General features: G+C 41.2%; 1 protein-coding gene across 3 annotated transcripts; it reads left to right on the forward strand.

The window, feature by feature from the left end:
* Nucleotides 1-1,272: 1,272 nt before the first annotated feature.
* LOC143181762 (high-affinity choline transporter 1) lies at nt 1,273-13,048 on the forward strand. Of its 3 annotated transcripts, XM_076382393.1 has the most exons (13): nt 1,273-1,705; nt 3,867-3,965; nt 4,680-4,904; nt 6,480-6,587; nt 7,374-7,602; nt 7,742-7,970; nt 8,036-8,273; nt 8,337-8,443; nt 8,717-8,820; nt 8,924-9,332; nt 9,409-10,059; nt 10,342-10,538; nt 10,659-13,048. In XM_076382393.1, the coding sequence occupies exons 3-13, from the start codon at nt 4,733-4,735 to the stop codon at nt 10,933-10,935; spliced, it is 2,721 nt and encodes a 906-aa protein (XP_076238508.1). In that variant the 5' UTR covers nt 1,273-1,705; nt 3,867-3,965; nt 4,680-4,732; the 3' UTR covers nt 10,936-13,048. The 3 variants fall into 3 exon arrangements, with proteins under 3 accessions (XP_076238508.1, XP_076238592.1, XP_076238645.1); XM_076382477.1 differs by lacking the exon at nt 3,867-3,965; XM_076382530.1 differs by lacking the exons at nt 1,273-1,705; nt 3,867-3,965 and having other exon boundaries at nt 4,769-4,904; nt 6,385-6,587.
* The last annotated feature ends 1,494 nt before the right edge of the window (nt 13,049-14,542 follow it).

The following is a 14,542-nucleotide window of genomic DNA, read 5'->3' on the forward strand; positions in this document are numbered from 1 at the left end:
TCGGACTTTTCGTGTCGTTTCCATTTCATACACATTTCATAGTCGTAGTTGTCTCTGACACTGTACGTGTGGTTACGTCCTTTAATCTCGTTCTCTCTGTGCCCCTCTTTCCACTTACATTTTTGGTTTATTTATGCACGATTATTTCAGTACTTTCTCGATTCACATTGTCTACCTTTTCCACCGTTTGTTCATAGATACGTCGACTTCTATGGACGCGCATATTCCTGGTTTTTTCGTTTCATCTTCGTGAAACAGAAATTTTTTTTCGGTCATTAATTTATCCTGGCATATCTGATTCTCTCAATGCTTTTAATTTTTCTGGTTTTCATCTTTTATCTGCTTTTTCTTTCGCTATTTTGCATTTGCGATTTATTTCTGCTTTCCCCGTTAGTTCTAGTAGATTTTATCATTCAGACATTTTTATTTCTATCTAGAAGTCACATGTTCCATCATGTTTTTCATTATTTCTCCTCCAATATTAATTCATAATGTATTTTTTTCTTTATACTCACCGTATCGTGTTTATCTGTTTTCTCATTTTTCTTCCTTCAGCTTCCGTAAACAATGCTTTATCACATTCACTCTTGGATCTTTTATCACGCTCGCTGACGTGGCTCTTTCTGTTTCTGCTCACGAACTCTCATATACCGATCTCCCCTATCTCGTTTCCCTTTTTCTCGCTTCTTCTCTCGCTTTCCTACGCGTCCATCACTCTGGACTTCTCTAGAGTTATAGCTTCTGTTCGTCTTCCTGGCGTGACACGTTCACAACTTTCTTCACCTTCTTCTTTTGCTTGTAACTCAACTTTTTCCATCGTCGCGTTCCGTTTTGACCGCGGTACCACCTCACACCATTCTTACCTTGCAGTTTTCTTCTTTTCCTACCACAATTTTTCTTGACACCCCTTTGTCTTACTGTCTTTCTCCTAATACCTTACTAGTTGGTTTTCCTCTTATAGAACTACAAATGTTTTACATTATTCTAGCATTTTTTTTATATACCCAAAAACATCTACTTGATAAATGACGTTACCTCAAGTTCTTCTTTTCTTGCTTCGAACCCCTCTTCTTCTGCTACCTTCCTTACTTCACTCTATATACAAATTCTTCATCTGACTGTTGTCTTGCTTAGAGCCTCCTCTTTCTTCTCCTCCATATGCCTCATTTCGCTTTAGACTCATCCCCTATTCTCCCACAATCCTTTTCTCCACCTTCTCTTTTTCCTTTCCCTCCGGATCTCACGTTTCACCCTTCTCTAGATTCACAATCTCCTCTTCTCTCTCGCGCTGCTCTTCATTTCCTTCTCTCTCTCAATGCCCCTTTCGCCGCCCTCTCCCAATCTCTCCTCCCCTCTGTCCCGCGTCAGCTTCCGTCTTTATCTCTCTCCCTCTGCGACACGACCCCCAGCGAGGTGGTGGTCCAGCGCAGATCGCGTCAGCCGTACGGGATGCTGAGTGGATTCAGTCGTACGTTTGGTTCCCTTCCGTCCGCTCGCGTACGCGTCGCCCGTAAGCGTCCGCGTGCCAACGACGCACCCGCTTCACTCCTTCTTCAGCAGTCTCTTCTTCGTCTGAGGGGAACAAGAACCTCGGACCACCACGACTCTTCTGAACCCTCCACAATTTCAGAGTAGCTCCGAGTTCCTGCTTGGAAATCGAAGCGGGAACAGCATGTGGATTCTCACGTGAGAGGCGTGTTCCAGGGTAAGTCGCCATCGTTGACTTGCTTCTGCTTTCCTTCTCTCTGTCAAGGAGGTTCCAGAGAATCTATCTTTGTGGAATGTCTTGAATGTTGGTTATTTTGGATGAATCGGTGGAGTTTTGAAGGAGACAAGGGATTTGAGAATTTGGATTTTAGGGCAGTACGGAGTTTGGGAGTTCTGAGGAGCTGCTTGCGAGTGAGAGAACTGAGAACCTGTGGTGTCTAATATTAAGCAATCTGACATATTGTGGAATTGGAAGAAAGTACAAGGATACTAAAATTTTGTGGAATTTGAAATTGGGAAGCGATTAAATTATGGAAAAGGTGTTTGTAAGGTCAGGGTTTGAGAGTTTTGAGAATCTGGAGTTTGCAAGAGTGGATTGTAGAGAGCTTTCAGAATTCCTATTTTGTTGAATGAATGAGGCAGTAACTTCCAACGATGTTAGAGGAACTGGATGAGTCTTGAGTAGATTAGTGAGTGCTCTATGATGTGTGATATGAGTCACAAGAGGGATGAGCTGTGTTATTTCTCCCAACCTGAAATAGAGAGATCAATGTTAGGAAAGCAAAATCGAATACTATCAAATATTAGTTACATTCTTCAAGAATATAATACTGCATCTTTATAGTCTGAGTTTACTCTTTCCTTTTGAAATTGTATTCTATTACTACTTCTTCTGCCAGAAGAATATTTAAATTATCGCTAAACTAAAACTCACTATTACATTATTACCTAAACTCGAAATCTCCACTAAATACCTTCCTCTCAGAATAACAATCGTTCGTCAATGAAGAACATGGTCAATTCCATTCAATTTTCATCTCACAGCATCATTTGGTTTATAATATTCGACCGCAGCTTAGCCATTTAACGAGCTTTAGCTTAAGAAATCTATACCACAATATAAACAGTCTCTCCCTCATCTTATTTCTTCTCCTTTTGCTCCTCCCTCCACTCCCAAGTCTTAGCAACGTCCACGATCGGGGATATCTCGTTTGGAGGAGGTTGAAATAATCGCAGACGGATTTTCCCTCGTAGAAAAAAACAGACGAACAAGGTCCTTAAACTTATACACCGTCTCTGGGAGTCATTTAACCCCGTCGAGCGACCTCCCTTCCTCCACCATTTTCTTTTCCCTTCTTAATCTCTTCAGAGCCTGACTGCCGGTCTACAGGAAACCTGAAACGCTTTTCATCCGTTCCAATTCACCCGCGTTTCCCGCGAATTTATAACGAGAGAGTCCCCCCGGCCCCCTCTCGCTATTTATTCTTGTCCCACATGGACGGTTTCCGCTCGTTAATTTTTATCCCTCCTACCTCCTAGCCCTTTCGTTACACTTAATTAGTAAGCGATTTCAGTAACGAACCGCTCTTTATTTCTGCTTTTTGCGCAGGAATTACACGAATTACAGAAAACTTGCGTTACCGGGAATTTTATCGTTGGGTTTTCCGATTTCCATCTTTTTTCCCTGCTTCACCCCCTCACGCGGAAGAGCAATGTTTGCTCAACCACGATTGGCCCCGTCGAATGCTGTAAATTTATCGATCCTCGGTTTTTGGGTATTTAGAGAGCTTAACGCTGCCGATCGGCTCGCATACGCAAATAATGGATTCGTTTTAATTGGTTTCTGGAGAGGGGAAATGTGATCGCAGGCGAGAGAGGCGAAGGAGGCGAAGAAACAGATGGAAAGTCTGATAGGTCGTGTAATTGAGAGGAATTCACTTTATCAGGTGATTGATCAATTAACAGAAGGTGACCACTGGGGGGTGGAATACTAATAGTGAAAGGATGAAATGTGTTAGGATAAATTAAGCGGAGTAGAGATGAGAGATGTCTTTTTTTAGCTAGTTTCAATATTTAAAAGCAACATGAAGATTTCCCAAGCACCTGGAAGATTAATACTCCTTTCAGTCACATTATCAGTATCTTAATTTTAAAAATCACGTAAAAAGTCTTGTAAGAAAGTGTCTACTTAAAAAAGGAGCAAAGGTAGTGTTTATGTTGCTTTCCAGGTGCCTAGGAACCCCTCTAACAAAGTGTAATTGCCAACGACCCACATATATTTGCATCTTTCGCCTTTCTCGCACGTGTCGATAGGGTCCTTCATACGTTTCACCTCGAAACTTCTCACATTCCCCCTTTTTCTCACGTACGCTTTTCAGATAACTGGGAAAGCAAAGGGGGTGAGGGATAAAAAGCGAGCGGTAGCCGAACGAATTAATAATGCCGAGGGAGAGGAGCGAGTGTCGACCGAAGTTTACGTGAGTACACCGACACGTCGGCCCGGGTCATGACCCGACGACCCAGGCTACGTGGCCGATATCTGGGCCACACTTGAATTTTAATCCACGCTGCAATTGCCGCCGCGGTCGATTAGCTCTTCCACCATTTGCCCGAGCTACAGTTTACCGAGCTTTAACTTTTGCTTCAAGCCTGCCCTGCCTGCCTGCCTTGCTTTTCACGACACGTTCTTCCACTGAAAACGATATCAAAAATAGATGAATTTTATTAGATACTTCTGCTGTGCTGATCCATATTCGATACGCTGCAATAACGAAAATGAAACAAATGAAATCGTGTCGATTTCAGGCTTCTAGTGGGAGGATGCATGGCTTTTAATCATTCATTAAAATTCAATTTTAAAATTAAATTTGTTCTATCGAATAATTACATGCTGTAGATTTTCATAATATCTTTCTGTTTCACTAAACCTTGTAGATCTTGAAAACGTTCCTCTAGTAGAGCTTATAATGCGTGCACTATTCTTCAGTCCTATATAAATAGTATACCTAAATAGTCAATATTTCAGTTTTAGTACACCTGTAAATTATTTCTACAAAATTTTGGAGACCCTTTAAATTTTTAAATAAATATACCCTTTTTTCCAACCTTCTCATAGCAGTATTTTCCAGTAGAAAATAATTAGGGGTACAAAAAGAGGAGAAAAAAGCTATGCTAATTTCGAAACAATTTAGTTGCAGGGGATCAGAGGGTTATCCCAGAAGAGGACAAGAATAAAGGCGCAACGATGGGGGTGTACGTGATAGGGGTGGTTGGCGTGATCGTGTTTTATCTGGCTGTGCTAGGTGTCGGCATTTGGGCGGCCGCAGTGAAGAAAAAAAAGGAACGACAGGGACAAGATGCCATGATGCTGGCTAATCGTGACGTCGGCCCGCTTCTTGGCGTCTTCACCTTAATTGGTAAGCCTTGAGATCAAAGAACATTATCTTTTTTCCCTCTCACGTACCACAAGGATTGTTAGAAATTAATTGGATATATGCCTGAAGTCAAAGCTATTGAGGGTATATAACAAATATAAGTCTATTCTAATAGTTCCCACTAAGTGGATTTATGTTGAATCTAACTTCCTACTCGAACCACGAGGTAGAATAGAGAACAGTAGAATCATTATAGATCACTAAACTGCTCCAGGGATTCTACTTAATGATGTAGTTTAACGTAAGTCTACCTAGAGAGGATTAGCAGAATGTGGTTATTAAATCCGCTTGTTCTTTCTCAGACTATAAGCCCACTAATCTAGTTTAACGATTCAATACAAATCTTCCCAGACAGAATTATCAGAACTCAATTCCCAAATCTTCCTTATCCCACTAGAACAAGCACTTCCACGGTGAAGTTAATTCTAAGTGATAAGACGCATAAGAATATTTTTTAATCCAACAAAAAACATCAACTTACAACAGTAACGCAATTCCAAATCCTTTTCGTCGTACTGATTCCCATTTTCACAGACACATTCACTAGAAAACTGGACAACGAAGCAATCGTGTGACCTAGGCCACCGAGCGACTGCAATTGTCGATTTGAAAGGGAACGCTTCAACTAAAACGTAGAAAATTCGTCCCTGGACTTCAATTTTCACGCGCATTTTATCGAGAAACGGCAGTAGGACACGAGGGAATTCCAAGCTTTGTCGCGCTTCTCACTCGACCGTTCCCCGCATTTACGCTTCCTGCCTCCCTTCCGTCCCACCTTCTCCAATGCAGGTGTTTATCCCTTTTCGCGCTTTCATTCCGTTCGACGTGGCCGCCCCGAGCCCACCATCGAGCCACGTTTCGTCTTACATTCATCCATGCTCTATTTCCACAGTGAAAATCGTTTTTGCGTCCCTCCATTACCTTAATGAACGCTCTCTCCACGGCACGGGAAAACTCGCGTCATAATTATCCTCCATTCTGCCCGTCCTCGTACCCCGATGGACTGAATGGAAAGGGATGGAAAGGTTTGCGCTGAGTACTGACGTTTATACGCGTTATCGTGACGTTCTTGGTCAGCATTCGCTGGAAGAACAATTCGGGTCGTTGGGTGAGAGCACTTTCCTGGGAAATACTCGGAAGTGGAGTAAAAGCTGAGTTTGACTGGATAGTTTTCAGAATGGATCACTGGAGAGTTATCTGACGTTGATATCAGGAATTATTGAACTTTATATTATGACAATGATAATTTCCTGCTGTCGAGGAGCGTCTTGCATCCTGAAATGTTAAATTGTTATGTACGTTCAGGTCCCTGAACTCTCTTTCTACTCTTTTGATCCCTCAGAGAATGCCAATATCCATGAAATACCCGTTAAAAAATAAAAGAAACTCAGTTCGAATACCTTGTCAGCAGCGAGCGTCGCTTGACCCTGGTTCACCGCGTAACTCGTCAAGCCTTTTCCAGATCACCAGCTTCGCCTTGTAACATTTACCCTCGAAAGAGCGATTTCTCGCTTATTCGATGGACTAATCGTGAAAAACCGTACTTTCCATGCGAAGCCACGTGGGTGGGCGGCGCCTACGTGAACGGGACCGCCGAAGTGATGTTTACCAGAGGATTGGCTTGGTGTCAAGTGCCCTTCGGTTACAGCCTCAGCCTTCTGTTCGGTACGCAGCAATGCCTGGACACTTTCTACCACGCGTTTAGAGCGTGTTAGCTTGTAACCTTAACCCTTTAACTGCCACAAGAGGAGTAGATCGATGATGGGACGCGTTGAAATTGCCAAGGCCGAGGACATACTACGTGTCCTCGATATATTTACTCTTTCCTTTTCTCCCTCAAAGCTCCCATACCCTTCCTTTTTTGTTATTTACAATTAATTGTGAGAAGTTGGAGCACTCCTAACGTTATTATCTTCCTTAAAGAGACACGATTGAGTAGAGGCTTGGGGTAAATAAATTTACATCAAGATCAGATCATTACAATGGCTAAAATAAAATAAATCATCCCGTACGCGAGACCGATTTATTTACACAGACATTACCACTGTAAACCATTCTGGAGTCATTGTATTTTCACTCATCGTGGATCCAATTAATCGACGTTCGACCCTGTTCGCTAACGATGTTACCCTTTCATCGTCTCAATCATTAAACTGGAATTTAATCGAACTCCAATTCATTGAAGTTATACATTCGCGATTTTGTTTGCATTTCTCTCGCCGAGGCCACAGAAATCTAATTAAAACCACCACTCTGATGATTTGCTGCCGCAAAACCTTTTCAACTGCACCTCAAGCCTCTATATTCCCTAAAAAAGTAACTTTTTAATGTTTACCCTATGATTCTTCTAATTGGAATACGACTGGGCAATCCCTTCAGGAAATTGTGAACAGTTAAAGGGTTATCTAGGTCGAGGATAATCTAAGGATCAACAAGATGTTTGAACCACAGGAGCTGTGTTGTTTGTGCGACCAATGAGGAAGGCCGAATACGTGACTATGCTGGATCCCTTTCAAGAAAGGTACGGTGCTGGAGTCGGAGGTCTGTTGTTTCTTCCAGCGCTCTGCGGCGATATCTTTTGGTGCGCAGCGGTGTTGAGGGCCCTGGGAAGTTCGTTAGCTGTCGTTGTTGGAGTCGATCCGAATATAAGCGTCTGTGCGTCTGCTCTCCTGGCTGCTGTGTAAGTGGAGTATGTACCTGAAAAATGTAGCGCGTTGAAAAATCTGGGAGTTCTAGAGATTCTGAGACTCTATGGGTATTAGAAGTTATCTTGATTTGGGAGGGGAAGGAGGAACGTTGAAATTTCATTTGAATTGCAGATACACGGTGTTTGGTGGGTTGTATTCAGTCGCATGCACGGATGTCTTGCAGTTAGCCTGTATCGTAATCGGCTTAGGGGTGGCTGCACCCTTTTCCCTTCTTCACCCTGCCGTATCCTTCGAGAAGAATTTGATGTCTGACGAATGGCTGGGAGAAATACGGAATGAGGACCTTGGCGAATGGGTGGATGGCATGTTGTTACTAGTATTTGGAGGAATACCTTGGCAGGTATGAAATTATTCAGATTAATCCCTCTGTATCTATTAAGGTAATTGTATGCTTTACTTCTTTAGGCTTACTTTCAAAGAATTCTAAGTATGAGAAGCACTTCCGTCGCGACAGCCCTTTCGATAGCGTCGATGTTCGGTTGTATGATACTTGCTTTCCCATCAGCGTTGATTGGTGTGGTAGCTCGTGCTACTGATTGGTCAGCAGTAGGTGGATTTAATAAAACTATATTAGCAAATGACGGCAACGCAGCTTTACCCATGGTTCTTCGATATCTAACGCCACAGTGGGTGTCCTTCGTAGGTAAGTCGAAAAAATGCAATTTGATTGATGTCAATTAGACTAACAAGTATGATTAATCGGCAGGTCTTGGAGCAATCTCAGCGGCAGTAATGTCGTCAGCAGATTCCAGTATACTGGCTAGCAGTTCCATGTTCTCAAGAAATGTTTACAAGCTCACCCTGAGACCAAAGGTAAGTAATAGTAATTTTAGAAATATTATTACCACGATATTCATATGTCCTGAATATCTTCAATGTAATTTCCTTGACTATAATTTTGTGACTATAATTTTGTTCAGTCTTGTTCACCATCGAACAATATACTTCCTCATAAATGTGAAGAATTTAATTTCCCGCCTCAAAAATCGTCAGTAATACCACTCCCTTATCCTAAGTTGGTCTCGAAGCGTCAAAAGGAGAAGAAAACCGAAATCTCCTCTTTTGTCTGCACTTCCTTTGTTATAGGCGTCTGAAAGGGAGTTGAATTGGATACTGAGGATTGCAGTGGTGGTAGTTACAGTATTATCCAGTACGATTGCTCTCACAGTAGACAGCGTTTATTATCTATCGTGAGTAGATTCGCTTTAATCAACTACCTTGAGCAACCTGGTCCAGTGACCATTAGCAATTAGGCAGAGGAACTAATTAACGTAAAGATCTTGCTTTTCAAAGGTACCTGTGCTCAGATCTCGTGTATGTGGTACTATTCCCACAATTATTAACGGTGGTCCATTGGCCCTCCATGGTGGATACTTATGGCTGTCTCGCAGGATTCTTCGTGGCTGTTGTTCTACGCCTTTGCGGTGGAGAAAAGGGCTTGGGAGTGCCCGCGTTGATCGAATATCCATTTTATGACACAGAAACGCAAACCCAGAAGTTTCCCTTCCGCACAGGAGCTATGGTGACTGCGCTTTTCACACAGCTAATTACAAGTTTCTTTACCAGAAATTTGTTTGGAAAAGGATATTTCCCTCGATGCTGCGATGTTCTCAGTGTTTATTCACCCAGAAAGTCGAAAGATCAGTCAGGGGTTGTACAAAGTAGCTCTGGCGCTGCACTGATGGAGACTTCCTCTGTCAATGTAAGTTTTCTAAGACTAATCTTCAGCACAATTATACATAAGCCCAAATTCCAATAAATATACTTTCTTTTCCTAGAAATCAACATCAGGAATGGACTCCTGTGACGGTGTTGGTACTGGAAGCTACGACGATGACAGGACTACCTCTAACTCTGTCGAGGACATGACCGACCGCGCTGACACTGGAGCTATAACTGGCGATCCTTATGACAAGGACACCTCGAAGACAAACAACCTTGGCACTGCTGTCCAAAAGGCCAACCAGAGCTTGCAACACTTGCAGACCTTGCGAAACTCCATACACACTAATACTATCAGTGGCAGGCATACTCCGACGCTCGCACAGTACACTCCCATACAGACTAATGAAGTGTCCAGAGGCCAAATTTTGGGTGTACGAAATCTACGAGGCTCAATGGGTCAAATGCTCATCCCAACTGATCGTTCAGTAATTTCACCAAGCAGCAACTCCACTATTGCCACTGTTCCAGTGAATTCCACAGTGACAACTCCATTGACACCTGGTCCACATTATACCAAGACGACTGACCCATCTATAGGAAACGAGAAAAGAGAGAACGACAGGCTCAGTATCGTAGAAAGGAGCAACATGGAGTTTCAAACTACTCCGGACAGTATGCTGACCACTATTGGAATGAAGAAAAATGTGAAGGGTGTGAAGCTGGTCGGTATGGAAGGTGGAACATTGAGAAGGCCCTCGTTGCAGGTGAGCGACCAGGACACGACAACCCTTTGACTTTTTTTTTGGCTGATGTGTTTTATATCCTTGGTTTCTGTACATCTTTAAGTAAAGTGTTTGAAAAAATGAAGTTTCTTTTGAGTTTCCTAAGTTAAGCGGAAAAGCCTCCTGGTTCCTTGTTGGATGCTGAGGAAGAACCTTGGCGACCACTGTCCCTTCCTGAGTTTGCTTCTTATTGGTATTCGAAATGATTTGTAGTGGAAATAGAGATTATAGCAGGATGTTAGGTAAATATGACGTGTCCTGTAGGGCACGTTCTCACCTACACCGTCGGTGGAGCTCGTCCACATTTTGGATAGAAGACAGAGCAGTGGCTCCTATGGGCCTGGCTCATTGTCTCCGGTTCCTATAGGAATAGAAGCTTGCAAAACCCATGGAACGGCGCTGGAGGGTCAGGGTGGTAATGAGCACTGTAGAATCAAGAGAGGCATCGTTAGGCACCACAGGTATCTATAAATTATAAGCTATTCTATGTAGAATTACTTCTCTCAAACTAATGAAAGTCTTCAAATTATTTGTGAATCTTCGAACACTCCCTCCGATTTTACTTTCTAACGTTTGCGCAGTTTCAATGACACGGGAGACCGTGCTCTGACAACCTTGGCCAGGCAACCGACGTATCCCTCGATGCCCTTGCGACCAGAGGACTGTCGGATGACCTTGGTGAAGAAAGACAGAAGAACATCGACCATCGCCCGCCATGGCTCCGTGACAACTGAGAAGGAGCTCAGCGGTTGCACGACAGGCCTTGTTGTGTGCAGTCCCACGTACAGCATGTACAGCTCGACAGTGAAGAATTCAAACTACTTCGTGACCGATGACGAAGCAGTCAGCAGGTTTTAAAAAAGCAAGGACCGTTCAAAGACCACGAATCTAAGGACAATCGAATCCAGCCTGATCAGTTGCGAGTTCGATCTCCTTTCTTATTCCTTTCGACTCGTTGTACAAGTTTACCACTGCCCATTTTAACGTACTATCTTTTTTTATCGACGAATTTGAGATGACATTTCCTACTCCTACCATTTAGGATCGATGATCTTCCTTGAAAGGATGCAACCCTTGACCATTGATGTGTTTTCTAGTTAGATTTAATCCCCGTCAGACTGACAAGTTGCGGATTCAATTTCAATGAATTTTTATACAAATTACGAGAGGAAGTCGTCTTTCACGTGACTTTATGTAGATAGGACGATCGATTCGAGAAAGAGATCGAGGACCTTCGGCCAGTTCGTCGTATATATGTCAATGAAACCTTTGTAAGCGACACAATAAGCACTAGGTAAAAATATTTGCAAGGTAGATTAAACGATTAGCTGGTAAGGTATAGGAGAATGTTTAAGAGTGGTACACGCTGCTACCACTTCTGATTTGTCCAGTTTGAAAGAGAGAAAGAAGAGATAGGGAGTTGACATACGTAGCTGTGAGAAATAGCAGCAGCAGCATGAGCTTCGCTACTCGAAGCCATTTTATTCGTGTTCTTGGCGTGAAGAAAAATTTCTGGTTTGCTGCGTCGATAAATCCGTGACTTTTTAGCTGGTCCATGTTGCGAATTCTTTAAGTTTTAAGACATCTAATTCCCTAAGCCTCTGTATTTCTGGATCTTTTGATTTTTAGATTATCAAATTCTAGATTTCCATATCTTCAAACTTCCAAACTGTAAAAAAGGCAGCAAATGAATTTTTCTTTTTACAGGAACTGTGTCAGGGTGGGGATTTAAGGGTTTTCCGTCGCTCAACCTACAATTTCATACTCGTGAGGGAAGATTAAGCTGCTGAGTATAGAACGTCCAATGTATTACGTGCAAATTTACGATATTCCGACAAGATACGATATTTTTCCACCGATAATACGTCTAGTCTGTAGGATATATGCATATATTATAAAAGTAGTTATGGGATTACGAAGGATTTCTAAATTAATCGATGTAACGATAGTGAGATACCAGTATTAACCAGTCATATACCTCCACCGGCTCAATACGACATACGTCGAAGAATTTCCTTAGAGTAAACGTGAACCCATGCTTCCAAGACTTTGTACGATCTATAGATGCGAACAAAATGAATTTGTTACTCAAGATCACTTCCCTTTTTTATAAATAACATTAGCTACTACTTTGTATTTAAAAATTCTGCTGAATTACCTTTTTATTATAAATACAGAGGACATCTTCAGACCTGACGAAAATGGGAATAACATCATTAGATGATCTTGAGCGGCTAATTGATTTTGGAGTGACTATAGATTCGCTATTTTTCATAAGACACAGTAGGACGAAGAAACACAATTGTTAACCGTGTTTCATATTTATTCTTCCTTCTACTGTCCATCGATCTGTACACTGTTCAATTACAAAATAATCATTTTAAATAATACAATTGCGATTCGCGCAAGAGTTGGGAGCCTGATACAGAGAAAAGTCGGTCCTATAAGAGGGCTGTTATTTTTTGTAACATCTCGAAATTGACACCTACTTTAATTTTTGATACCCACTTCGTCCTGTATCAGGATTTCAAGATCGTTTCAATCGTACAAACTGAACTTCGAAAGTACTCAAGACATTCTAAGACCTACACTATATCTTAGTTCGGTTTCAAATGAGAACTCGAAACGCCTTCTCCCTTTTCCTCGCACCCCGGTCTTCCCATTTCCGGCCCAAATGGTCGCCTCCTTCCAGGGGCGCTAATTTTTCCACAAATTTTTGTAAGAACAGTAATCATAGACAGATTGTAAGCGCGAGATAAACGTCGAAGACCTATATCAGTATTATTAAAAATAACAAAAGAGGACTCGAGTAGTAGTAATCGATTCCTGGAGGACGCAGCCTCGTGAAGGGCCACCGCGGTCTTTCGTAGTGATACTTAATCGTTAAGATAGCATTATTTACAGTTGATAGAATTTTCTTGTGCTTTGTATTCGGGATTTTTCAAACAACTTCCAATAATTTCATTAAAAACATCGACGTCTTTAGCTGACTTCCGGTATTCTAAAAAACAAAATTTGTTGCTATTAAAACAGTATGAAGGTATTAGCGTAAAAAGTAATATTTAAAAAAAGAACTTCTCATGGTACTTTAATAATATTAGATTAGCCCAGAGACCAATCTTCTTTTTTAAGAAATATTCTCGAATACATTGCCGCAGCCATAGGTAGCCATCTTTCTTTTTTCGTTACGAACAAGTAAATTCGAATAACATATAGCTTTATTAATACATATAATATGCATCGTACTGCACTGTAACGAGTACGAGAAATTTTCATTTTTCGAGTTGGGGACACAATAAAATATATTGTGTTGCGTGAATCACGTGCCAAAATATAGGATAACAGGAAATGAACTATAAACGATACGTACATACGCTCGCGACAGAAAACGAGCGATTATTATAGGCTTGCCTTAACTTAAGGAACCATTCATTACGATAAGAATGAATGAATTACAGCTCTGGCTAGATACCAGCAAACTTTCGACTCAAACACTACCACCACGAGTACCATGAAAGAATTTCTTGGTACTGAAAAACTTCCGTCTTTTCCATCATTTCTGGCTCGTTAAGTTTATCTGCAAGCAACCTACAAGCCGCTCAAACGGGGTTGTAACGTACTTACTTGTAAAGTCCAACACTTCGAGCCTGATGATTGCTCAGCTCTCGAAAGGTCTACGATAATAATCACTGATCTAACGTACCTACAGCTGAGTAATATATAATAAAATCTCATTATTAATGGTTTTGAAAAGAGTTCGTTCATAATCGCATATTTCATCAATCATATAGAGAAATAATAAATTCTTCATTTTCTTTCAAGACCGCTATGACATCGTATTACATGTACGTAAGAGGTTCAGGACGTTAATACGATGTTACGAGTGAAATAAATGATCCGAGGATTTTTAAGTTTTCTACAATTGGGTACTTAAAAAGTTGCGCGATATAAAGTTTAGTTTATCTCCCAAGTTTACTACATAAAATTATAACTTTAAATCGCGTGATTTTCATCTAACAATTCTTTACATCACGATCGTTCGGTTTGCTCGCTACCACGTGTTAGATCGATCGATTTTAATGAAGATTTTTTAATAATACTCACCAGAGGCATTTTATCCACTTGTATGATTATCACAAGCAATGGAATAAGAAAAATTGAATTTAATTATGTTTAGTTAATTGTTTCACTGTCTTCAAAGTTAGGTACGAAATATATAACGTTTAGAAACCAGTGGTTCTCAAATTAGACGTTATTATTCTTATGGGCGGCAAATTTAAATTGTCTGAGAGATGTTAGCATTAATTTTTTTTTAAACTACGAATGTATGCTAAATTATATTTTATTTTTTGCTGTATCTCGTTGGCTAATGTATAATAGGATAGTATATCTCCTCGTAGTAGTTATTTCAACAAAACTATTGTTTTGTTAAAATTAAACTATGAAATGCAGTAGTTTAAGCTCC

This window comes from Calliopsis andreniformis, chromosome 1 (genome assembly GCF_051401765.1).
Source record: "Calliopsis andreniformis isolate RMS-2024a chromosome 1, iyCalAndr_principal, whole genome shotgun sequence".
NCBI lineage: Eukaryota > Metazoa > Arthropoda > Insecta > Hymenoptera > Andrenidae > Calliopsis > Calliopsis andreniformis.